The sequence below is a fragment of the Staurois parvus genome, unplaced genomic scaffold (genome assembly GCF_062004578.1).
Source record: "Staurois parvus isolate SC_StPar_1 unplaced genomic scaffold, SC_StPar_1.0 ptg000237l, whole genome shotgun sequence".
In the NCBI taxonomy this organism is placed as follows: Eukaryota; Metazoa; Chordata; class Amphibia; order Anura; family Ranidae; genus Staurois; species Staurois parvus.
The window spans coordinates 7,005,789-7,032,388 of record NW_028318033.1 but is presented as its reverse complement, the minus strand read 5'-3'; the positions used below and the strand labels follow the sequence as shown (position 1 = coordinate 7,032,388).

General features: G+C 41.8%; 1 protein-coding gene across 1 annotated transcript in view; it reads left to right on the top strand.

Annotated features, from left to right (window-relative positions):
• Nucleotides 1–314: 314 nt before the first annotated feature.
• The window catches only part of RAB15 (RAB15, member RAS oncogene family), a 112,133-nt gene continuing 85,847 nt past the window's right edge, over nt 315–26,600 (top strand). Inside the window, exon 1 of the mRNA XM_089680264.1 lies at nt 315–854. Within this exon, the coding sequence (XP_089536390.1) occupies nt 641–854 (214 nt within the window). The 5' untranslated portion in view covers nt 315–640. The remainder of the gene's footprint in view (nt 855–26,600) is intronic.

Here is a 26,600-nt window from a genome sequence, read left to right as displayed (position 1 = left end):
AAACCTTCCCATAGTGGGTGAACTACAGTAGCCATTCCAATGAACACACCCTGATAATAGTGATCGCCCCATGCAAACATGGCATCTATGGGTGATGTCTGAAATCAGTAATCCATTACAGATGTAAAACATTCAGATGGATATCTTATAATGAAGGTATACAATGGATTCTTCCTCTGCTTTTTCACTGACTGCTTATCTCATTTCTGCAGCTTTAGCCAAATTTCTGAAGCCAGAACAGGAGGAACCAGTTCCCCCCTGCCATCGATCAGCGCTGTGGAATGTGTGGAGGGGAAGCGGAATGACAGCTGTCAGGGACCTGCTGGAGTGAGTGTCTCAGCACAGGTGACATCCGCCTGTTGTCCTGCACCTGCCTGCCTCCTCCACACCCAGCAATCACCTCCTAGGAGCGAGGTGTAGCACTCTAATCCAGTGTAGTCTGCTGCATAAGGTGGAGCCTCTGTCTCTCCTCCTCCATGACCATTTTGATAAGATATCTGCCATCTGCTCATTTCACACAGTCCTGAATATCCTGGAAGAAGGGGACAGCATAGATCTGCTGCTGCTGCTCATTAAGATCCAAGCAGACTCATCCAGGATAATCCATTTCTCCCATCACCATCATCATCATCAGCCATGGATGGGGAGATGGGTGCCTCCTGACTTGTCTGATCTACAGCCTCCTCCCTTCTCTGCTCCTCACTGTGTGATCAGGCTGCCAGCAGACACAATGGCCAAACAATATGATGTTTTATTCAGACTGCTGCTGATTGGGGACTCCGGGGTTGGCAAAACATGTTTGCTGTGCAGATTCACAGACAACGAATTCCATCCATCACATATTTCCACAATAGGTAAGAAAAGCTTTTACTGCTTTCTTGCATTGATGAGCTGCCTCTGGTAATTGGAGATTATAGTATTCAATGTGTGTTTACATGTTGTCATTGCTGGAGGAAACATACATTCACAGTACAAGCTTTTCCTGATAAATATACCCTTGGCTTGCTTGTATGTGCCTCTAATTAGTACATAGGGAGCAGCATTAATAATGGAGCTATTCACAGACTCAGTCAATGATATATTTATTCCAACTGTTTTTTTTTGTAATAAATACATAAATTGGTTTTGCATTGATCATATTGTTCGTTTACAGATACAAAATGCCTTTTCCAATTTAGCTACCCTGTTGCCATGAATTAGAAAATGTCCCTGTTCTCATCAAAGCATGTCCCATTCGTTCATTTCTTCCACCTGTAATTCCCATATGATTTAAAACATCAGCTGATGGCTGGGAGTTGATGCCAGTTTTGTAATCCTATGAGCTGATGACCCACTAAAACCCAATGCTGCCCCTTATGCTGAAGGGGGTATGTTGGCAGAACCTAGTTCAGATCAAAGCCAAATACCTGGCAGAGAAAAGTGTTGATTCTTCTGTGATGTTTTTGTTATAATGGGCAAAGGTTTATTTACAAATTCAGATATCCGATTGTTAACAAAATGTGCTCATTCCAGAATGGATAGGGTTGGGAATTTCTTAAGATCTAAATAGAGAGAGCAGCTCTTCTCATCCTGGGTTCCCTGGATGCATTGGTTCCTCCTGAGGTTGCTGGGGGGGGGGGGGTTCCTTGAGCTGTGGCTGATAGACCTCCCGTTTGATATTGTCTAATTGTCTAATTCTGGGGCCAACCTCCCTTTGCAGCTGCAGGACACCAGGGATCTTTTTTGCTGTTAGGGTGACATTCTGACCACCACTCTGATGGAGGTATTCTTCCCATTGACCACCAATGTAAGGGGCATTTTTCCACTGACACCAGATAAATTGATTTGGCAGGGGTTCTCAACACCTGAAAATGATTTTGAGGGTTCCTGTATGGTAAAATGGTTGAGAGACTAGTACATACATTATACACACTATATATGATTTTACCATTCTGCTATGTTAATCCTTTACAGTAAGCCACATCATGTAAATAAATAATTGTGTTTGTTAATACTGTCAATATACTGTAACTGTTGCCACTGCAGGGTTTTCATACTTAAATTCAAGAAACCTCTGCTGAATAATAATATTTAGAGAATAGGTAATGACCAGAGTGCTTTGTAATTTTTAAAGGAATTTACCACTCCTTTATCAGAACCACCCATTAACTGGTCAATTACTGCCTGTGCTTGGCATTCTTTACTAAATGACATCACACAGTGTAACCCTAGACAGACTGCACAGAGGATTAGCAGAAATTGGTATGCCGTCCAGATTCTTTATGATAATGCTAACAAAACATCCCTACTTCCCTGTAAATTACTTTTTAAAATGATTAAACCTCTGTTTCTTCTTGTACCAAATTGTATTGTAACTGCAATGTCTACCTTCATTTTGTAAAGTGCTGCACAAACTGTTGGCGCTATATAAATCCGGTATAATAATAATAATAATAATTATGCAAATTCCTGCACACTTACGGGAAGGAGGTCATTAGACGATGTAGTCAGACTGCTTTAGGTATTTGAGAATGTATGCAGTAGAAACTGTATTCTGTGCATGATAAGCAGATGTGTAACACACATAGGCAGACATATGAATGTATTTTTAATTCAGGAGCCAGGTAGTCTAGACTGAGAGTCAACAGACGTTTTAAGGGAGAAGTGTGAGCTAAATGAAAAAGTAAACATACATACCCACCTACTGTATATGGCTAAAATATTGGTGTGATGTTGCAGTTGTCTCCAAAAACACTGAGAACTGAATGATTACATGACCGCTGATCACTCAGTTCTCGATCTGTTCTGAGCAGAGACTGGTGACTGGTGACTGGCGGTCACCACTCTCTGCTCTGCCCGGCCCCTCCAGCGCTTATTGGACTCTAAGGGCTGCGGGAGCTGCTGTCTCAGGCTCTCAGCGGCGTGGTGAGAGGCTGTGACAGCTGCCGGTCAGGCTATCTGGGTGGATCCTTGTGATGTTTTTGTTATAACGGGCAAATTTTTATTTACAAATTCTGATATCAGATTGTCAAAAAAAAAGCGTGCCAATTACAAAATAGATAGGGTTACACATTTAAGATCTGTAGTGTAGAGCAGTCAATCTCATCCAGGGTTCCCTGGATTCCTTGGTTCCTCCAGAGGTTGCTGGACCTCCCGTTTGATGTTGTCTACATAGTTCTGGGGCATTGGGCAGTTCTGGGGAAGCAGGTATTCTAAGGGTCCTGACATTAAAATTGAGATCCTTCCAGAACATGGACTGGTTCTGTGATGTCAGCTGACGGCGGGCTTTAGTTGTGCCCCACATGAGAAGTATGACCATAAAAGCTTTGGCCATACTTCTGTAAGTAACACGTATATTGGCTTATTTGACAGGGAGAGTATAAAGACATTTGTAGAGTCATATTATGAAATTCTATATTATGTCATATGCCGCCATTCTTATGGTCATACTGTGTTTTTAACATGTTATATACCTCTGTAATTTATGTATACTATGCTGTTAAAAATTTTCTTGGAGGTCCTAGATAGAGAACTAGTTGGTGGGTAGTGTTCCCATAAGGAATTCCACCCTCCCTTTACATCTCCTGCCCTCTGAAGGTAGGTGGGATATCCTATTGTTATCTGTTATTTAAGGGAGGGTGAATTACAGGGAACACTAGCCATAGCTCTGAGGAAGGGGACTGGATCCCCAAAACATATCAGAAGCTTGTTGTCATCCTGTTACCAGGTGGAGGTGGAGAGCGGACTCCTCTATGTGGCTTTTGAATCTCTCTGCCTTTAAACTCACTATATTTGTGAGTATATTGTATGCTTGTTTTGTACAATAAAATGTTTTGCGCCTTCTCTGTTTTTTTATGGTTTGCACAGTGCTGAAATCCCCCAATCTGAGGAGGGTTGCACTGCCATTCTCCTTCTAAACCCTGTTTTTTCCAAGAGTGGCCACTACAGTTCATGTGATGGGTGCCTCTATTCACTTCTGAACGCATAAGTGTCAAGTTTGTCTGTAGAATTCTATCATCTTCCTCCAGAGGCTGCTAAGGGTTGAGTTGTGGTTTATAGACTTTTTATCTGAAGGTGTCTGCATGGATCTGGAGCTGGCGCCACTTGTCACAGCAAACAGATTGACACCAGAGACATATTTAGCTGTCTGTAAGGATGACAGTTGGACTTCCACTGTAGGGGAGCATTCTTGTCAACTGACCGGAAATGATTCTAAGGGTTACTCTGGGGAAAAAGGTTAAGAAAGGCTGCTATATACTGTATATCTATTATAGATATATAATGTTCTGCAGACTTTACCTTTTAGGCTCCATGCACTCTGGGCTTAAAAAAATGGCAGTTCCCTTGGCAGAAAAAAATGCTCATATAGAGTGTTTTTGTACAATATTTTAGCACGTTTTAGGAGAGTATAGTGTTTGTTTTTTTTCTGACAACTCCAATCAAAAGCTCCAATCAAAGTGCAAACCAGAAGGGGGGGGGGGGGGTTTAAGCCAGTGTGCATGGAGCCTAATCAGTCTTAGCAAATGATGACCATCTTTTGTTTGGGTACCTCAGTGGAGACATACTTGAAGAATCCTGAGACCTACAGTATATCTTGAGTGTATGACAAAACTTCAGTTGGCTGAGATAGAAAATGTTGGTTAACAGTTCTTTGTCCATTATTGTCAATGTCCAAATAAGCCTGGTGCTAAAGTGCATAACCATTAGTATGGTTATAATATTTTAGAAAACAAAAAAAAAATACATCTTATAGTACATACAGGGCCACCATCAGGGGGGACAGCTCACACACATGTAGGGGGCCCGGGCATCCCGATGGGCCCGGGCCCCAGAGGCATATCTAGCTGCAGTCTGAAGGCTGGATGATTGACAGCTGCAGTAGCTACAGGGCTCCGACCATTTCCCTCCCTTCTCCTATCACAGCTGGAGTGCATCCTGAGACATCCAATCGGGGGGGTGAGCTTGCTGTTGCCCTAGCAACCAGTAAATGTGGCGGAACAGCTTTGAGGAGAGAGGTTTTCACATCCAGGAGACGGCTCCCAGTGCCCAGGAACACAGCAGAACCCAGCAGTCCTGGTTTAGGCTGGAGCGGTGGATCCCTGTTTTTTCTCACATCTCCCAGGTGCGGTGGTTCATCGGCATGATTTGACAGCCTCTTATTTCTCCCTGCAATATGTGAGTTGCCATTTGTTACTTATTAAACAATTTGTTGTGTCCTCCTGTACCTAGAGTGGTGCTCGTTGTTTTTGTGAGAGGAGAGAGGAGCAGGAGGCTGCTGGTCCTGTGTGGGCTTCTCCTGACCACCATCCTCATCCTCAAGTAAAGGGGAGATGGCGGTACCTCATGAGGGGCAGGGGGCTCAGACTGAGGTTCCATGTACTGATCTCTTCTTCCATTCCATGGAGGAGTGCAGGTCTATAGATACAAACCATTGTTCCACTGAGAATTTCCCTCCCACCAAGACAGGAATTGGGGGAAATCTCCGTGGGGACAGGGATAGAGGAGGACATGGGATTGAGAACATGGGATGGACAAGGAGGAGGACATGGGGTAGAGGACACAGGTTGGAGGAGGAGAAGAAAATTTGATGGAGGAGGAAGACATGGGATGGAGGAGGAGGACATGGGATGGAGGAGATGGAACTGTAGGAAGAGGACATGGAATGGAGTAGATGGGACTGGAGGAGGGTATAGGATGGAGGAGATGGGACCGGAGGAGGAGGATATAGGATGGAGGAGATGGGACCGGAGGAGGAGGATGTAGGATGGAGGAGATGGGACTGGAGGAAGAGGATATAGGATGGAGGAAATGGGACTGGAGGAGGAGGATGTGGGATGGAGGAGATGGGACTGGAGGAGGAGGATGTGGGATGGAGGAGATGGGACTGGAGGAGGAGGATGTGGGATGGAGGAGATGGGACTGGAGGAGGAGGATGTGGGATGGAGGAGATGGGACTGGAGGAGGAGGACGTGGGATGGAGGAGATGGGACTGGAGGAGGAAGACGTGGGATGGAGGAGATGGTACTGGATGAGGAGGACGTGGGATGGAGGAGATGGGACTGGAGGAGGAGGAGGATGTGGGAAGGAGGAGATGGAACTGGAGGAGGAAGAGGACGTGAGATGGAAGAGAGGGAACTGGAGGAGGAAGAGGACATGGAATGAAGGCAGAGGATATTGGATGGAGGAGAAGAGACCTCCAAGAAGAGGACATGCAATGAGGGAGATGTGACTGGAGGAGGAGGATATGGAATAGAGAAGGAGGAGGACATGGGACTGGAGGGTGAGAATATAGGATTGGACTGGAGGAGGAGGATATAAGATGGAGGAGATGGAACTGGAGGAGGAGGAGGAGGATGTGGGGTGGAGGAAATTGGACTGAAGGAAGAGGATGTGGGATGGAGGAGATGTGACTGGAGGAGGAGTATGTGAGATGGAGCAGATGGGACTGCAGGAAGAGAAGTATGTGGGATGGAGGAGATGGAACTGGAGGAGGAAGAGGACATGGGATGGAGGAAAAGGACATGGGATGGAGGAGGAGGACATGGGATGGAGGAAAAGAGACTGGAAGAAGAGGACATGGGATGGGGGAGATGTGACTGGAGGAGGACATGGGATAGAGAAGAAGAACATGGGATGGAGAAAGAAGAGAACATGGGATGGCAAGTTGGTGGATTTGGTGGGATGGCCAGAAGGCGGGTCCTGGGAATGTTGGTAGTCAGGCCCAGGGGGCCCAGGCCTAAAGCTGTATAAGGGGCCCCAAAATTTCTGATGGCTGCCCTGAGTACATATACAATATTGTGTATGTATGTGTGTGTGTATATATATATATATATATATATATATATATATATATATACTGTGTATATAATAATGTATGTAGTCAGATTGAGACCATGCAAAAAGGTTACATTAATATAACAATTCCCTTGGCATAGCAAGTGTATCATTAACTCACTATTGCTGTAGCAAATTTATACTTGTAAATGTGGTATTATAAAAACTTGAGTGCCACTGTTAGTCATCCTAACGGCCAACTATACATGCACAACATCTCACTACACGCAAGCCAGTGTCCATTCATGCATGATGACCTGAAAGTCTTAACACCCCCACTCCATCATATATACTTAATGCACATCCTATAATGCGGTTGCTATACAGCAGTGTTCTGGTGACTGCACTGTGAAGAATTCTGATGTACTTTTGTGAGCAATATGTTCCAAAATTCATTAATGTGCTAACCATGAGACTGATTAGACGTGGTGTGGTCACTGTGTTATAGGCATCAGCACAAAAGTGCATATTGACTTTTAAGCAATCACGTATGGTGAATTTTTAGGTTATACTGACCTTATTTGTTGAATCATAGCAGAGACACAGAGGATTTACTGCTTGTGCCTAATCCCAACACATGATGTCAGTTTAGCCTGTATATGCAACAATGTATGTACTTTAAAGCTGAACTCTAGGCAGACATAAAAGATAAAATAAACACACCTTTATTATATGACATATTCTTAAAAGCAACTTAAACAGCAGTAAAACAGAAAAACGCATCAACTATACCCTGCATAGGTGTGAAACTAGCCTTATAGTCCCTATAAAGCAGAGTGCAAGGAGCCAATCAATTGTACCGCTGTGCAAGGAGAATGCCGATAGGAGGTGACAATTGAGTGACAGAGAGATGAGCTCAGCAGTGTTCTGTGTCTCTTTTCACTGTCCAGTCACAGGCTTTGGGGGGGAGGGGGGGTCAGACAAGACCTATAAGTGTTACTTAACTGCAAGGTCTCCTTAGCTGCCTAACAGGCTGTGTGCTGTGTAAATCTCAGAATGGGATTGACAGATGTACAAATCATTTGGGATTACAGCTCCCTTAAATGTATTTATTCTATGTATTTAGCGGTTTGCCTGGAATTCAGCTTTACTCTTGGTTCACACTATTGCGAGACATGCAGCCTGCATTTGCTCAGGCATGGCAACCCATTAATTTTAATGGACTGCCGTGGCTGCGTTTTCCACAAAAAAAAAGTGCATGCACCGTTTTGAAAATGTGGCCACAGGGAAACCACATGGTCTTTTTGACCATGTGGTTTCCCTGCAGTTCCTGCACCTGCAATGATACTGTGGGCTGAGATGTATGGGGATGCCATTCAGAATGTATGGCAGCCCCATGCGTCTTGTAGGAGCAGTGCAGTTTGCCTGCGGGTGTGGAAACAGATGCAATCCCTGCACCCGAAAACCAGTCCACAGCCTGCTGGCAAGTGTGAACCTAGCCTGAAGTTGGCCAGATAAGCCAGTGGCTGCAGAGAATACTTCCGTGTCAGTGTTTGATCTGTGCAGTTTGTCAAATATTTGATATTATACTGTTTGGTCCTTCATTAAATCATTTGTCATATTTGTTTTGTTAAAGTAAACTCGTCACTAGATGAATACAGGGCTGACATTATTGACCTCCCCATGAAAATACTGGATACCTGGCTGTACTGACATTCAGGCTCCAAGGCCTTCTGAATTACTGATAGAGTGCAAAAGTGCAGATTAGGGAAGACAGAGAAAAGTCACAAGTCCTTATCTGCATCCTTGTCTCAGATCAGCCATTCAGAGTACCTAGAAGAAAAGAAAACAGAGGGCCAGCATGGCAGCCAAGCAACTGACATTTATCTGAGAGGTCAGCAACGGTAGCCTTTTATGTTTTTGTGCTGCTCTTGTGGTATGTGTCCTATTCAATGTAATAGATAGCCAAACCCTTTTTTTTTTTAAGCTTTTGATAAAGTGGATGGGAGGGGGGATTACAAACACAAGAACTAAGTAGAACTGTCTACAAAGTGAGGGGAAATTATTTATTATTCATTTGTCACCAAAACCAGTTGTGGTGATACCTGTAAAATGTTGGGTTTCCCACCAGTTTCTGTGTTAGTGACAATGGCCATCAAGACAAACAGAGAGATGAATCTACACAATGGAGACACAAGCAGCAAAAAAAACTGTCCAGGAATCTTATTGTTCCCTTTTCTGACCTAGACTAAAAAATGTTTTGGCTATAGATACACGTAGGCTGGCCTTAGGTTATGCACATTTCTTTCCTTCCATGTGCTGAAGGAAAGCAAATTGCCCAAATGCCCAGTCAACACACTTGGTGTTGTTGGGAGAATTCCTCCCACTGTGCTATTGTATTCTGACAGCAGGAGGTTTCCACACCATCAGAGTACAATGATCACTGCTGGTGGTGGTCACATGACTGTATAACATGTTACCAACTTGAACCTCTGCAGCAATCCCTTGCTCTAGGCTGCATCTTCTGAAATAGGAAGCAGGCTAGAGAGATCACGTTTCTTGACTGTAGAAGGAAAGTGTTTACGTTTCGGCCTCTTTACACATGGGCCTAGTTGCTGACTTGCTATCCAAGGTGCAGTGCATTGTCAGCAGTGACTGACCAACGGTTAGCAGATAATTTGCAGAGGGATTGCCTACGTTCACCCTCTTCATCTCACCACAACCACGTCCACTGGATGCAGTTACATAGTGGTTGTGTAGCAGCGCCATTCACCTCTATGGGCACAGTGTCAAGAAGTATTGCCTATGCAACGCAACCTGCCCTATATTTTTGCCGCGCTGTGAAACACATCATTTGTGGCTGCGGCAGTATTTATGGGTCTTTCTAGCGGCCAATGCTTGGTTTTGACAGGCAGTTGAGGCAAGTTAAAAATGCATCTAATCCATCAGTTTTTGGCATCTGAAAGTGCCCATGTGAAAGCGGCCTTAAAGTGGTTGTAAAGGCAGAAGGTTTTTTACCTTACTGCATTCTATGCAGCAAGGTAAAAACCCTTCTGCATGCATCTACCCCGCAACCCCCCTAAATACATGCTTGATCTCAATCCAACTATGTGCACAAGAGCCAAGGGTCTCTCAGACCTCTCATTCCTCATTGGTTGAGATACAGCAGCTATTGGCTCCCGTTGCTGTCAATCGGAGCCAATGGCTTGTGAGCAAGACTCGTGAGTGAGCAAGCATGAGAAACCCACAGCAAGCTGCTTGTTCTAGGGGCACTTTGTGGGGTGGGGGGATCCTAGAGTGCCAGCTGGGGACCCCAAATGAGGAGGACTGAGGCGGCTCTGTGCAAAACCATGGCACAGAACAGGCAAGTATGCCATGTTTATTATTTTAATTTAAAAAAGCAAAAAAAACATTAAATCAAGCTTTACAATCACTTTTAAGCTGGGAACTAATGTAAACCATCTTATCAATGTGTACAAATATAACACAAATCCTTGTTTTTGTGAACAGTTCATTATGTTATAAAGCCTATACATGGGGAAAGATATATTGTCTCATAAATTATGCAGGCACTGCTTCCTGCTTATTACTGTACAGCGGTTGTGCCGTGCTGATCCTTAGCCCACTGCCAATCTACTAAATGGGGTCTGTCTGAGTGAGAACAATTGGCAGGGAGGGGGTTATTTACTAAACCTAGAAAGTATAAAATTTGGTTCAGCTCTGCATAGAAATCAGCTTTTTTCAGGTTTTATTGCCAAAGCTTAAAGCAGAGTTCCACTCACCCTGTCAAAAAATAAAAGTCAGCAGCTACAAAAACTGTAGCTGCTGACGTTTAAAAAACAGCCACTTACCTGACCCACGGTGTGTGTCCCGAAGCCCGTTCCACTGGCCGTCCTGTATTCCAGGAGGCCGGCATCTTCAGTGTGGGCACCCGGCTGTGGTGACTTGTGGCTTCACAGCCGGGTACCCACTGCGCATGCGCGAGTAGCGCTGCACTTCATGAATGGTCCTGTAGTCTTCTGGGACCTTCCCCTTTTGGGTGGAGCTCTCTTTTAATTAAACAAGCTGAAGTTAGATGCTGATTGGCTACCATGTACAGCTGCACCAGAGTGACAGTTTTTATTCATTCATGTTCATCCATGGGCAGCACAGTGGCTAAATGGTTAGCACTTCTGCCTGGCAGCACTAGATTCGTTGGTTCGAGGCCCAACCACGGGACCACCTGCCATGTTCTCCCTGTATCTAAATGGGTTACCTCCCACGCTCAGATGACATTCTGGTAGAATAATTGGCTTCTGTCTAAAGTGGCCCTAGTATGTTTATGTATGAATGTGAATAAGGGATCTTAGATTGTATGTTCATTGAGAGTTAGGGACTGATGTGAATGTACTGTGTAATGTGAATCTGTGTAAATTGACAGCACTATATAAGTATGTATAATAAATTAATTACAAAAAATAGGTACTTTTAACTCAAAATACTAATGTGATTTGATAATCCTGCATAGGCCCTGTTGATTCATGTGAATTGGGACCCCAATAATTCTTATGCAATGTAAGTATTGAGTAACATAGTTGACACACATGTATGCCATGCTACAATATACCTCTACTGCAGTGTGCAAGAGAGCCACCGTGTTTGGTAGGCCCACCGGCTGAACCCAGAAGAGCTTCCGACGATGTCACCCAAAAAGATGGAGACGCAGGATGAAGCAAGGGCAGAAGATGAGAAGATTTTGCAGGGCCATACTGGATCCGATGGGCAGTACCTTTGGGACCAAAAAAAAAACAAATAAAATGGTGTTGTGCTAATATCAATAGTACTAAGGACAAACAGAAAAAATAACCCCAAAACAGAGATGATAAGTATAAAGGCCTGAATCCAGACCTAATTAGGTGCAATATGAACTGTAGCAAAGACAAGGTGAGTAATAAACAGCAAGTGAACATAAATAATACATAAAATGTAAAGGCCTGAACCCAGACCAAACTAAGTGCAACATAGATTGTGATGAAATACAGCATGAACAATAGTCACCAAGTGAACATAAAGAATGTATTCAATATAATAGGACTAACACGTTCTAAGTAAAAATGCACAAAAAACACAGTGTAGAGAAAACTGTGCTAAAATCAAATATGTGCAAAACTAATCATACAAGGTGCATGAAACTTTAAATGCATGATAAATAATACATAAAAATGTAAAAGCCTGAAATCAGACCAAACTAAGTGCAATATGGATTGTGATGAAAACAATGTGCACAATAATCAACAAGTGAACATAAATGATGTATTCAACATAATAGGACTAACACATCCTAAATAAAAGGGCACGAAAAGCACTGTGCAAAGAAAACTGTGACAATCAAAAAGCAAAAGAATATATGTGCAAAACTGATCATACAAAGTGCCTGAAACTAAAAATGCACCTTATAATCAGGATTGATGCCAGTGAACAACGCACAGTGGAAATTAATCAATAAGCACAAAAAATAATTAAGCAACGTGACATATAACAAATAATGAGTGACCCTCAAAATAAACATGTGATCATCAAATCGGCATAAAGTCCATGTAAATAGACCACCAACTCCAAACGAACAAAGCAACTGGGTGAAATGAATGATAAATCCGTCACTGGCGAAAATGCCTCCTCACCTCCACACCAAGACCCGAAGGGGCCACACAGCTTTCAGGCCTCACACTCCCAGGGCCCTTAATAGATATCCAAGATGATAGAACCACACCGATCACAGGAATATGGCCTTCCTCACCGTATAACCGTAACAATTTCCGTAGTGTTGAAACTGGTAATCCTTTTCACAGGAACATCAGCCAGCTCAGATGCACCCCAGAGGAAAAAGAGAGAGCACTCCCATAGTGTAGTAATCTTAAAGCAAAAACTTTAATGGAGAATTGCCAAATGAACACTTACATCACATCAGTTGAAATCAGGCCTCAAACACATGTATTGATATGAGTTTATGCTTCCAGGGTGTACCAAAATGGCGGCGACCATCACCAAGCTCTGCTAACAGACCCACACGTTACGACACTGTCCTGTGACTTCATCAGGGTCAGTTTACACTACAAAAATGCACTCCGGATCAGGGGCGGACTGACAACTCATGGGGCCCCTGTGTCCTTGCCCAAACTCAAAAAAGCTTATGAAAAAGGTACCAGGGGCATCTCATGGGGCCCCCTACTGACCCCGGGCCCTCGGGCAGTGCCCGAGTTTCCAAATAGTCAGTCCGCCCCAGATATGTTTTTGCTTACAGTTCAAACCACACACAGTTCCGGGTCAGTTTTGATGCAGCTTGCTATATTCCTGTATGGTTCTGTGCAGAAAAAATGCAGCATGTTCTACACCAGAATATGACTCGAACTGACTGCACTAGTGTGAACCATGGCCATTGGAATACATGGAATAGTGTGAACTAGCCCTAAATGTGAAGGACCTGCAACCAGGTAAACAGGGTTTTTTTTTTAAATGGGGGGGGGGGAAGGATCTGATTTAATTTCTATTTTTTTGAATAGGATTTCCAAAGTTCTCATATTGGTGTGATGGTAAGTTTAGGCCATATAGTGTATAACAGCATTTGTAAACCTCATCAGAGCATCCTGTAATAATTATGTATGACAAATTAAATTGTGTAAAAATTATACAGTTTATCGTCTGTTTCTTGACAAAGTATAGTATAAGTTCTACTTACCTATCAGTAATGCATCATGTCTATATTTTACCTTATTTTAAAACAAAGCAATCCCCAAAGGAAAAAGCCTGACAAAAATGCCAACCAGGAAAATAAAATCCCATACATTATTGACCAATAATTAAAATATGTAAGGCAGGCTTGAATAATTCACAGCTGCTAAGCTGTCAGGGTTACTGAAGAGTACAATTTGGGTAGTGAAGAGTGTCTTTATTGCTCATATGAGGCATTGGGCATTATCTGGGGACCATTAGAGCTGCATGTCTTTGTTTAGCATAGACGAAGATTGTGCTTTTATATGTTTTGCTTATACTGTGTCCATAGCCGCACTCATCATAAACCACAATGATCTTACTGGTATTTCCATGGATACAGAGAGCTACATGCATCATCATTATGCCTGGGTATGCAAGACAACCTGCTCTTAAATAGGGTGGTAGGACAACATAATTGGGTTGATTTACTAAAGGCAAGTAGACTGCTGCTGATTTCCATCATCCAATCATGTGCAAGCAAAATGCTGTATTTTATTTTCCTTGCAAGTGATTGGCTATTCTTTGCATTGTGCTCTGGAGCAAATTGCCTTGCAGGATGCACAGTCTAGTCACCTTTAGTAAATCAACCCCATTGTCTTGTACTGTGTTTCCTACAAGACGAAGGGAAATGGTAGTGGGTTTGGTCAGAATACTTTGTTTTTAGGGTTTATTTTTGATGTTATCTTGTACATTTGGTGATCTTGTGTGCTACAGAGACAAGATAGTCTAGTATAGCTTAATGGACAGATCCCAGGGATGTTCTCAGTGAGATGCTGAAAAGGGCAAACACTGTACCTATAATGTGTTCCTGAGAGCTAAGCAGATATGGCATAATGTTTCTTTTGTTTTTAGTTAGTTATTGTATATTCTACCCTAGAATATATTCTAATATGGCAGAACTGTTAGATGACGAATAGTACTCTATACAGGGGTGTGGAAATTTTTGAAAAAACTACTTGTCCAGGGACTAAATCTGCATCCCAAACTACTTGTCCCGCATGACAATTTACTTTTCCAGATAAAAAAAAAAAAACCCAAACTGTAATTAAATATAAGGGGCTTTTAGGAATGTCTGGGGCTTTATGGCGACTAAAACATTTAATTTTTTTTAACATTGCACTATATATCTCCTCCTCCCCAACCTGCCTGTCTCCAGCACCGCACCCAGGGACTAGCAGGGAGAGGAGAGACCTTGCAGTGTAATGAGCACCGATTGGGTGCTCCTCAGGAAAGGGGGTCATCAGGCGTATCCTTTATCTCTTTTGCTGCCAGAGCCGTTTTTTTTTTTTGCACACGCTTAAAAAATCACTTAACCATTTGAAGATTACATAAAACTCCCAAACATTATATATTTCCTGAAAACAGAGACCCTAGAGAATAAAATAGTGGTAGTCCCAATTTTTCATGATGCACAATATTGCTGCAAAGGTAATATTTTCAGTAATAAAACACTTAATTGTTGGGCTCAAAGCAATAAATTACCCTATTTTTTTGTAAAATATAAAAGATGAGGTTACATTGAGTAAATAGATATCCAACATGTCAAATCTTACATTTGCGTGCATGCATGAAATGGCAATAAACTTCAGTACCCTATATTTTCTATAGGTGACCATTTTAAAGCCCCTTCTAGGTCATCAGTATAGTGTTAAGGAGGAGGTCTTGTGCTAAAATGATTACTCACATTCTGGTGTGCGCGGCGATATGTAACATGTGTATCGCAATCAACGTTTTCATGCGTAGGAACCCCAGAGCATGCTTTTACGTTTGTACATGTGTATATGTGGGGGTGGGGGGGCTCGATTTTTTGTACATGTGTATATGTGGGGGTGGGGGGGCTCGATTTTTTTTTTTGTCTGAGGGGATGTTATATGCTTGGGTGTAACTTTGATTTTTTACAATTAAAAATTTTTTTTTCTTACTTAACTTTTGTTTTTCATCACATAGCGGACAGAAAGTCCCAAATGTGATGCTTTTTGGTGACAGGTTCTCTTTATTGAGACATCCAGGGTATAAAAGACCCTGCATGTCTGCCCTGAATGTAATGCAGTGTGCATCTTACCCGGCCTCAATGGCCTGGAAACCTGTGATCAGGGCCCCGGTAGTGATATCATAACGTCACTTCCGGGTCAGGACAAGAAAGGGAGGTGTCCGCTGTCCTCCCTCCCCTCGGAGGCTGGCACCGTAGTGGGCTGTGTGAAAGCAATCAGGTGGCAGCACAGCCACCTGAATGCTTTCACCTGACAGGTGAGCCCTGCTGCTTGCCTGTAGTAGGACTAAAGGTTGAAAAAAAATACCTACGCGGCCCCCGGAACTACATGTCCCGGGCGTCGGGCGATACAAATTTAACATCCCTGTTTACAGTTCTGACCTTGGCTTCCAACTTAAAGAAAGAGGTCTAAGCAAAGTTTGGGGACATCTTAATAGTGGCAAAAAATCCAGGTTTATACTTGCTGCCTCGCTAACTAACTGTCTTTTGTTTCTCCCTCTTAGTCACCCGGCTAGCCTTAGTTTCACAGATGATCAGAAGTCATAGACATCCAAGGTAGAGTAAGACTGCAAAAATGTAAATTCTTATTCTACAGTAAACTATTCCACCAATAAAAATGCCCAAACTATGCAGAGACAGTGGCAGTGAAGACCTGCCATTTCACTGGCAGACATGGAGGAAGTTGGGAACTTTTTTATTAAACTCAAAAATATGTTAGTGACAGTCAGCCATGTAATGTGTGAATGGGTGTGTGGTGCTCTTGGCTGCCCTGCATACTTGGCAATGGACTATCTTGGCTATGTAGAAATCTGACACTGATGCCGAAGCTTGCCGTCACCTCTCCATCTCCTCTGCCTTTTGCACATTCCTATTGGCAAGTCATGTGGCCCATCATGGTGAAGGTCCCAAAGGAATATGAAGGCTTAGCTGTAAGTTCTGACACAATCTGGAAATGGCAAAACTTTGCCAATCAGGTTTCTGCCCTATCTGCACGGTTTTTACATTGCTATCAGTGTGTAGGTACCTCTAGGTGCCTACACTGTATAAATGTAGAATTGATTTTAGTTTTAGAAACTATTGGGGTTATTTACTAAAACTGGACAGTGCAAAATCTGGTGCAACTCTGCATTGAAACCAGATTCTGAGTGCTCCAGTTTTAGTAAATCTCCCCCAAAGTCTCTTTAAAGGAATTTAGTAGGGTCACACATTGATGAAAAGAGAGCTTGGAATTCAATGGGAGACATATCAGTAATTTAAAGCCAGTAATGTAATTTAAAGCCAGTTATTTCGAAGATTATAAAACTGAATGTAATGGGGGTGTTTGATGGATTTTATGAAAGTGTAGATATCACTGAGATTCAGCTTTGTCAATGGAATCTCAGTTGTCAAGCCTCAACATGACAGATGTTCTATTGGTTGGGTGTGATTGTAATAAAAAAATAACTATTTTCATATACTTTGTAATATGATTCACGGGAAGCATGACAATGATCTCCTATAATAACTCTTCATTGAAAACCTTACACACCTTACAGCGTTTCATGCTGACATTTGCAAAGCGTTAATTAGTTCTCCTATATAAAGACACATTAAATATAAATGTCAAGATTACATTCGTGATCATTTCGTGAAATGTTTGAAAGGGCAACAACTTACTCAGTCTTTAGTGTTTTGTGCATTGAAGTCAGTACTCTCCAGTGTTCGAGAGCCCTTCATATCTCAACACTTGTATACAAAATGTATATTGTGGGTAGAAATTAAAGAATAAAAAACATTTTACCACTTTTCAAGTGATGCACAAAATGTAAAGTAAATCTGTCGCACACCTGGGAATTGTATGAATAATATATAAGTGGCTAAATGGCAAATTACATTTTAAAGTGCATGTACACAGGGCCGTATGCACTTGTGGGCCTGTACTTTGGACAGTGAGGCTAGAGTACAGGTGAAACTTGAAAAACTAGAATATCGTGCAAAAGTTCATTTATTTCAGTAATGCAACTTAAAAGGTGAAACTAATATATGAGATAGACTCATTACATGCAAAGCAAGATAGTTCAAGCCGTGATTTGTCATAATTGTGATGATTATGGCTTACAGCTCATGAAAACCCCAAATCCACAATCTCAGAAAATTAAAATATTGTGAAAAGGTGCAATATTCTCGGCTCAAAGTGTCCCACTCTAATCAGCTAATTAAGCCATAACACCGGCAAAGGGTTCCTGAGCCTTTAAATGGTCTCTCAGTCTGGTTCAGTAGGAATCACAATCATGGGAAAGACTGCTGACCTAACAGTTGTGCAGAAAACCATCATTGACACCATCATCGAGTTTCACCTGTATTGTTGCTAAAGTGATACTAAACAGAAAAGTGTTAATTGCCATAATTTATCTACATAAATGATATATAGTGGGGGAAATAATTATTTGATCCCCTGCAGATTTTGTAAGTTTGCCCACTTACAAAGAAATGAAGGGTCTTTCATTTTTATCATAGGTGAATTTTAATTGATAGAGACAGAATATCTACCAAAAATCCAGGAAAAACACTAATGTTATAAACTGTGTTGCAGTTCAGTGAGTAAAAAAGTATTTGATCCCCTACCAACCAACAATAATTCTGTCTCCCACAGACTGACTGTGTGCACATGCGGTACACAGATTTGTCCTGTCAGTGCTCCTAATGACAACTCATTGCATGTATAAAAGACACCTGTCCGCAGAATTTCTTTCTTCCATTCAAACCTCGCCACCATGGGCAAATGACCAAAAGGATGTTAGGGACAAGATTGTAGACCTTCACAAGGCTGGAATGGGCTACAAGACCATCAGCAAGGAGCTTGGTGAGAAACAGACAATGGTTTGAGTGATTATTTGCAAATGGAAGAAATACAAAATAATTGCCCTTGGTCTAGAGCTCCTTGCAAGATTTCGCATCATGGGGTAAGGATTATCATGATAAAAGTGAGGGATCAGGGAGGAGCTTGTGAATGATCTCACATCAGTTTGGACCACAGTCACCAAACAAACCATTGGTAACACAATATGCCGCCATGGATTGAAATCCTGCCACGCTCGCAAGGTCCAACTCCTCAAGAAGGTACATTTACAGGCAAGTGTGAAGTTTACCAATGAACATCTAAATGATTCAGAGAAGGATTGGGAGAAAGTGCTGTGGTCAGATAAGACCAAAATTAAGTTCTGTGGCATTAACTCATAAAATAAAATATAGTGCTGTTGCGCTTAGTAATAGATATTCATTCAACTTTGATAAGTATATGCTGAAGTCCTAATTTGTGAACCAATACCACAAAAACAAACAAAATACCATGTGGACCGCTCATAAATTAAGTGCATTAAATTTGACAATACATGAGTAATAATGCTTCACATATAAAAAGTGAATAATTGTAACATTCAGTCCCAATTCGGAAAAATAAACTGCCCAAGTGTTGAATACTAATTGGTGAACTTTGTGCAAAAAAATTACAGGTGCTCCTCTATGCTTAATCGGTGCCCCACATGGATGTGCACTCACAGTTAGCCGTGGACCACCTATCTCTAGGTTGGTCTTAAGCACCTGGTTTGGGAGTAGCCCAATGCGTGATGGCAAGAATGGCACCAATATTCATCCCTGGGAATCATGCGATCTGGCTGATAGTAACCAATAGGATGATGACCAGCGTGGATATAAATGACAGTGTAGTTTCAAAAGAGCCTTTTTAAACTTTCTCCACTCCTCCCAGGAAGTAAACCAAGTTTCAGCATGTGAACAGAAACAAAAGCAAACATCCTATAGTGTAAAACCATAAAAAACTTTAATGATGGGGAGAAATTATAAGAATAAAACTCACAAGCAAAGTGCCCATAACCTGGCACTCAGTGTATTCAGCTTTGCTGCCTGTGAATAGGAACCAAGATGGCCGCAGTGTTCCAGCGTGCGTACCAAAGTGCGGAAATTGCATCTTCAAACCTCGACCGGTTTCGATCAATGGATCATCATCAGGAAGTGCCTCAATTCAGGAAGTCATCAGGAAGTGCCTAATTTGAGCGCGGTCTACATGGTATTTTGTTATGGCATTAAATCGACTCTCCATGTTTAGAGGAAGAAAAATGCAGACTTTGACCCTAAGTACACCATCCCTACAGTCAAGCACGGAGGTGGAAACATTATGCTTTATGGCAGTTTCTCTGCTAAAGGTACAGGTCGACTTTGCTGCATTGAGGAGCCAGTGGACGGAGCCATGTATTGTAAAATCTTGGATAAGAACCTTCTTCCCTCAGCCAGAACACTGAAGATGGGTTGTGGATGGGTCTTCCAGCAAGACAATGACCCAAAACATGCCGCCAAGGCAACAAAGAAATGGCTCCAGAAGAAGCACTTTAAGGTCATGGAGTGGCCCAGCCAGTCTCCAGACCTTAATCCTATAGAAAATTTATGGAGGGAACTGAAACTCGAGTTGCCAAGCGATAGCCAAGAAACCTTAAGGATTTAGAGAAGATCTGTAAAGAAGAACAGACCAAAATCCCTCCTAAGATGTGTGCAAACCTGGTAACCAACTACAAGAAACATCTTACGTGTTTGCCAACAAGGGTTTCTCTAGGTCATGTTTTGCTCAGGGATCAAATACTTTTTTTACTCAATAAACTGCAACTCAATTTATAACATTTTTATCATGTGTTTTTTCTGCATTTTTGGTTGATATTCTGTCTCTATCATTTAAAATAAACCTATGATTAAATGATAGATCCTTCATTTCTTTGTAAGTGGGCAAACTTACAAACTCTGCAGGGGATCAAATAATTATTTCCCCCACAGCATATCATGCCACTGTATTTTTTAATTTTTTTTAAAAAATCCTTTAAATACCCTATTTCTGCAGTTCTGTTGTGTGGTCACATGATCTTTCCCTGTTCTTTGGCAACTGCAGGGAAATATCCTTGGGGGGGTAGGGGGCTTCTGTTACTCTGAAGTATGCCCTCTACAGTGTGAGTCTGCGTATGGCCAGCCCTGATCGGTGCTGTGTAAGTCATGTGACTAAAAAAAACAGTATTCAAAAGAGTAATTCAAATTAAATGATAAATATCAAAAAACTGTTTTCCAGCTCCCTATAAATCTTTATTGAACATCAAATGTGTGTTTTTCATACGTTAATATGGTGTGGGTGGAGTCAAAGATGATTGACACCAGCTTTCATTTTGTTCAGATGACATTTGCATGCAAGGATCTTTTTTTACTTTACAGTTATTAGCAATAAATTTGATACATTTAATACTGATTTATATTAAAATGAAGCTTGTTTGTGAGTTTCTTATGAGTGAATATAATCAATCAGCATATTATATCCCACCCCATTTATCAATAGGGGGACATGGAGGAGGAGTAGGGAGGATAGTGTCATTTACCACTTTGTATACGCCCACATGTGTGACTGTTTAGTCATGTGGTCTGCACAGATAATAAAAAAGAAGGAAACTGAAATATGAGCATACTCAGTAGAGGACACCAGCTAGTCTACATAATGTCATGCCTGCAAGGGGGACACAAATGGGGAAACAAATGCTTTATTGGCTTTATGAGTATGCACACTCTGTTATATAGAATGTAACCAGAGTGTTTCATAGTCTGGGTTTATTGAGTAGGGAAGGGTTGGAAACTCTGTCAGGTATTATTGCTGTCTGTGTGTCTTTTGGGAGATGTATCCTCTCTATTTCCCTTTACTTTGGACAAAAAACCATGAGTTTCAACCATTATGCCTTACACTATTCCAAAATGTAAAAAATGGTTACAGGTACACTTAAAAACTAATAGCCCATAAAAAAAATCTTTTTTTGGTGCAGTATTCATCCAGAGCTGCATCCCCGCATTCCTTTTTTTATGCTACTATGGCATACACTTTAGTCTGACAGCTAGCATTGTTTACCCCAATTCTCTGAGCCCAGGATCTCTTGGACCCGTTCAGCCTGTGATTGGGCAGTGAAAGGAGAAGCAGCTCTTTGATGATTTAATATATCTGTCATTCCGCTTACTCCCTGTTAGCACATGAACTGATTATTGTACTGCTCCTTACTTTCACACCAGAGCCGTGCTGTACAGGCACAGCAAGAGGCTGACACCAGGTCACATTCAGGTATTTACACTGCTTGCATTTAACCACTTGCCTACCAGGCACTTATACCCCCTTCCTGCCCAGGCCAATTTTCAGCTTTCAGCGCTGTCGCACTTTGAATGACAATTGCACGGTCATGCAACACTGTACCCATATGAAATTTTTTTATCATTTTTTTCACACAAATAGAGCTTTCTTTTGGTGGTATTTAATCGCCGCTGGGTGTTTTATTTTTTGCGCTATAAACAAAAAAAGAGCAAAAAATAGGCGTCACTGATGGTCACTGATAGGCAACACTGATAGGCGGCACTGATGAGGCTGCACTGATATGCAACAATGAACGGCACTGAGAGGCGGCACTGATGGGCAGCACTGATGGGCACTGATTGGTGGCACTGACTGGTGGCACTGCAGGGCACTGGTGGGTGGCACTGTTGGGCACAGGTAGGAGGCACTACTAGGCACTGATGGGCACAGGTGGGTGGCACTGATGGGCACTTGTGGGCGGCACTGCTGGGCAAAGGTGGGCGGCACTGGTGGGTGGCTTTGCTGGGCACTGATCATCAGTGCCCTGATGATCGGTGCCAATCCGTCCTCTGATAATTGCTGATTACCAGCAGTACTTTCCTCACGCTGTGTCAGCGTGAAGAAAGTGCAGCCAATAACCGGTAACTGCATTTACCGGTAATCTGCTGTGTAATTGGACACGGCTGATCACATGATAAAAGGCCGCTGTGATTGGCCTTTTACCACATCACATGATCAGCTGAGTCCGTAGGACACAGCGATCATGGAGATTGCCGGTTGACCTATTTATGATTCAACGTTGTTCTCCTCTGTAACCTGTACATGACTAGATTTGATACAAAGGAAATTTGCACATTGTTTTCTAAGGAAAAAAAATGAAGTTTTTTGTGCACACAAACGTATTTGATTTCCCAGGCTGCTTTGTAATATGTGCGAACAAAATGTGTGAACTGCTCAACACTATTATAATTTGTGTTTGAGATTTTTTACGTATTTTATAGAGTTGGAAGAACAGACGTGACACGCTAAACAGGTTCTTTCATGCTTGAAGACAAATTGAAGTGTTTGCATTATAATTACTGTGAGCAAAGATGTCATAAAATATGTTTAAATTAGGTGTCTGGTCATTTATAGAGGTTATGTAAAAAGAGATTTAAAGCAAATATGCTACAAACCAAGGAGCATATTCAGGGCCAATGCATAAGCAGAGGTTACATTAAAACGGTGTTAAACCCCAAACAAAAATGTAATATATCGCCGCTCATTAGCTGGCTGCATCAGTTTTCCTTTCTTAGGCTTTTCCCCCCTATTTTCACTTGGTGATCTGTCCAGTAACACACCTCCTGGAATATACAGACACCATTCTGGATGAATGAGCACAGGGGGCAACTTTGGACAGCGGCATTGTCAGCCTGGGGATAGGGGGGTGTTAGCAGATTTAGTTACACTAACAAACTAAAGCCAAACTTCAGCTAATACTTTATAAGCAGTTACAGTGAACAGTTTTTTTCCTTTTGGGATAAAGGTTTTCCATAAATAAATAAAATCTGATCATTGTAAGCACCCCTGCCAGTGTTAAATGGTTTGTCTCTCCCCTGTAACTGATAGATTCTGCTGGAGAGCTTGTTCTGTTGTAAAAACAATAGACTTACTTGCTAGATCACCAAATGAAAATAGAACAAAGAAAGCTAAAAAAAAGAACACGAGTGCAGCCATCGCACCTAAGAAATTGAGAAATGGTAAGCTATGCTAAAATAAATAATTGTTTTTGGGTTTTATACCACTTCAGGTAAGCCAAAGCAATTGACATCCAGAGATATGGGTAGCTGAAGTTTATACAAATTACTTTTCCTGTGTAAGTGGCCTGCCCACCCCTCCACTCCCTCCTGTTGGTCAGTATGGCTGGTCATCCGGGGGTGACACCACACCGTTTTCTTTTTTTTTTTAATGTTGCCATGGAGTTCCCCTTAAAATCCAGACATGAAGGGCCTGGTAAGGATTGGGGGGACCCACATGGCATTTTTTTCACATTTTTTTTATTGCAGGCAATGCTTTTTCATACATTCAGTTGTCAGTGGGAAACAGCGGGGAGCCCTGCTCATTAACACTGAAGCTACTAAAAGTAGTTTACACACTAAGCTAAACACTACTAAATGCCTGCAAAAAATGCTAAAACCTTAGCGTTTTTTGTCCAGCATTTCTAAAGCAGCTTTTAGCTTTTCTAGTGTACATGAAGCCGTACAGAAATGTGTTTTATGTTTGGTTTGAATTGTCCAGGCTTGTCATAGATTTTCTACATTATCTCTAAATGTATCCAATCTCCCTACTTGGTAGTTGAACGATAAAGTGAAATTCCAGCAAGAGACAGTATTTCATATTATCCTCCACTCTAAATAAATACATCCTTTTTGTCGGGTTTCCTCCTTACATGGCCGGTATGTCATTTTACCCTTGTATTTCAAGGATGATGACTACTCAGAGATGTGAACTTCACTACTTCCCGAAAAATTAGACTGCTACTTTGTAGCAGAAAAAATTGGAGTGAAGCGGTCAGGGGTGGACTGACCATTTGGAAACTCGGGCACTGCCCGAGGGCCCAGGGTCAGTAGGGGGCCCCATGAGATGCCCCTGGTACCTTTTTCATAGGCTTTTTTGAGTTTGGGCAAGAACACAGGGGCCCCATGATCCCCTATTGCCCGGGGCCCCATGAGTTGTCAGTCCGCCCCTGGAAGTGGTAGACCTAACCTCTTATATCACTAAACCGCCAGCATTGTGTCCTGAAATTATCTTTACTACTTTAGTACTACTATTCTAAAAATATCTGTAGTGTGCTAACTCCTCATCAAAAAAATATAAAACTCGAACAATATGCATCAGTCCACAATAAATCAATTGTGAAAATATGATAGTCCAATCCCAAATTCAAAATGTCCTAATAATGTGCTGTCATCCACTTGTAACGTGCTTGTATTAAGGGCACACTCCCTGCTCACCTTAGGGTTCGACCTACATGTTATAATAGGTCAAATGTGTTTTTTGTTGGAATGTATATCCTTCATATTGTAATAGATCCGTATATTATTCCCTCCAAATATATCTTCACTCAGTCTTGGCTCCAAACCATGCATGAAAAACAAAATATATTCCGTATTGCAACACCAATTAAATAAACTAAACACTAAGTGAACTAAACATATGCACTTACACTGAACAGAAACACAACGTGCTCCACAACAGGGTGATTCAATATTAGCATATAAAAAACACCCTGCCTTTAGACTTTCTCTCTGTGAATGAATCCTTCAAAGGAGGTGTTCCGAGTGAGGGTAATGAATCAGTGCCCCTGCTCAATAGTTTTATTTCAACAAATAAGGAAAATGTGCAAAGGAAGCTTTACTTACTGGATTTACTCTCCCAGTGGTTGTGGGAGGGGCTGGCTCAGGCTCTCGGCGGATCACTGAGAGGATGAGCCAGCTGCTGGTCCAGGCTTCTGGGTGGATCCTGACAATATGGTCAGGATCTTTTCAGAACCTGAACCGGCTATTTTACATCTGCCAACAGCTTTAGCCAACTGTCGGTTGAAAGCAGGTCACAGGAGTGCAGAATGAACTGCACTCCTGTGATCTACAGAAGTATAGCCAAATACTTCTATACTTCTCCTTAAAGTATTGGTTGGTAAATGTAAAATGTCCTTTTTAATTTTAAATAACCAATTATCTAGAATGAAAGTCTATTAAATAGCTACTGATCACTTTACAGATATATATGCAAAGGCTCAGATTGTACAGGAAAATATTTCCATAATAAAAATAGAAGTGGTTCCTCCTTAGTAGGATTTGCAAACTGTGACCATGAATTAAAGAGATAACATGAAAAATGCAATAAAATATTTTTTTCTACAATAAGACAAAACAGTAGAAAGAGCATTATATGCAAAATGCTGTAAGCCAAATGAGTAAATCAGAATTTGTTTTAATGATGTCTAGTACAAAATACATATTTTATAGGTTATTATGCAACATGCAATTTGCTTTGGGCCTTGCATTATATTACTCAAAAAGCCTGAAGGTCTTCACAACCCAACTTCCATAAATTATAATATACTGCATTTAAGTGTCTGGTCTAAGGGTATGTTTAGGTTATCCTGAATCTATCCTTAGCGATTCTCTAGTCTTTCAACAACTGGAGCTGTGGCCTTACACTACTGAGTGCACACACAAGCAGATATTATACAGACTAAAATCCAGAATGGGTCTCCTATCGGTGCATATGTGGGGAACTCAAATGTTGGTCTAACAAGCATCCCTTGATGACCCTATGAAGGACATCACCAGGGCAAAGAGCACCTTTCCATCATTAGTCATTAGCTCAGTTCCATCATTAGTCTTGCACTCCCAAGAATCCCTTCTCCAATTTCTCAGAGTGGGGAGACTCTCAGTCTTTGCAGCTACCTAGGGCATTTTGATTGCTTGGGTCTAGAACATGGTATCCAGGGGCTACAATCAACATTTTCAAACTCTGCCTCCACCCTGCTTCATGTTGTCAAACATGCAAATGTTCCTACTACGATTAATGCAGCTCCTTTTGTGTAGGAGGTCATTGTTTTTTTTTAAATGAAAGATTCCATAGTTTCCACTCAAATCTGTTCACCATTCCCAAAGCAAAAGGGGGTATTCACTCCATACGGGATCTAAGGGTTCCCAACTCCTTCGTTTGGGTACATAATTTTTGCATAGCGTCAATCGTTGTTTCCTTCCATCAGGGAGACTTTCTGGCCTCTGTTCATCGTGCACATTCCAGGAATTAAAAATTGGCGGTTAGACTATCTCATTCAAAAATGTCTGAACTCAAGGGAATGGTCTCCTCAGTCATAGATGTTTCAAGATCTCTGTCAAAGGTGAGTAATTCTGGATGTAGACCTCCTAGCTTGCAGATTCAACAACAAACTGAGCAAGTTTTTTCCAAGTCCAG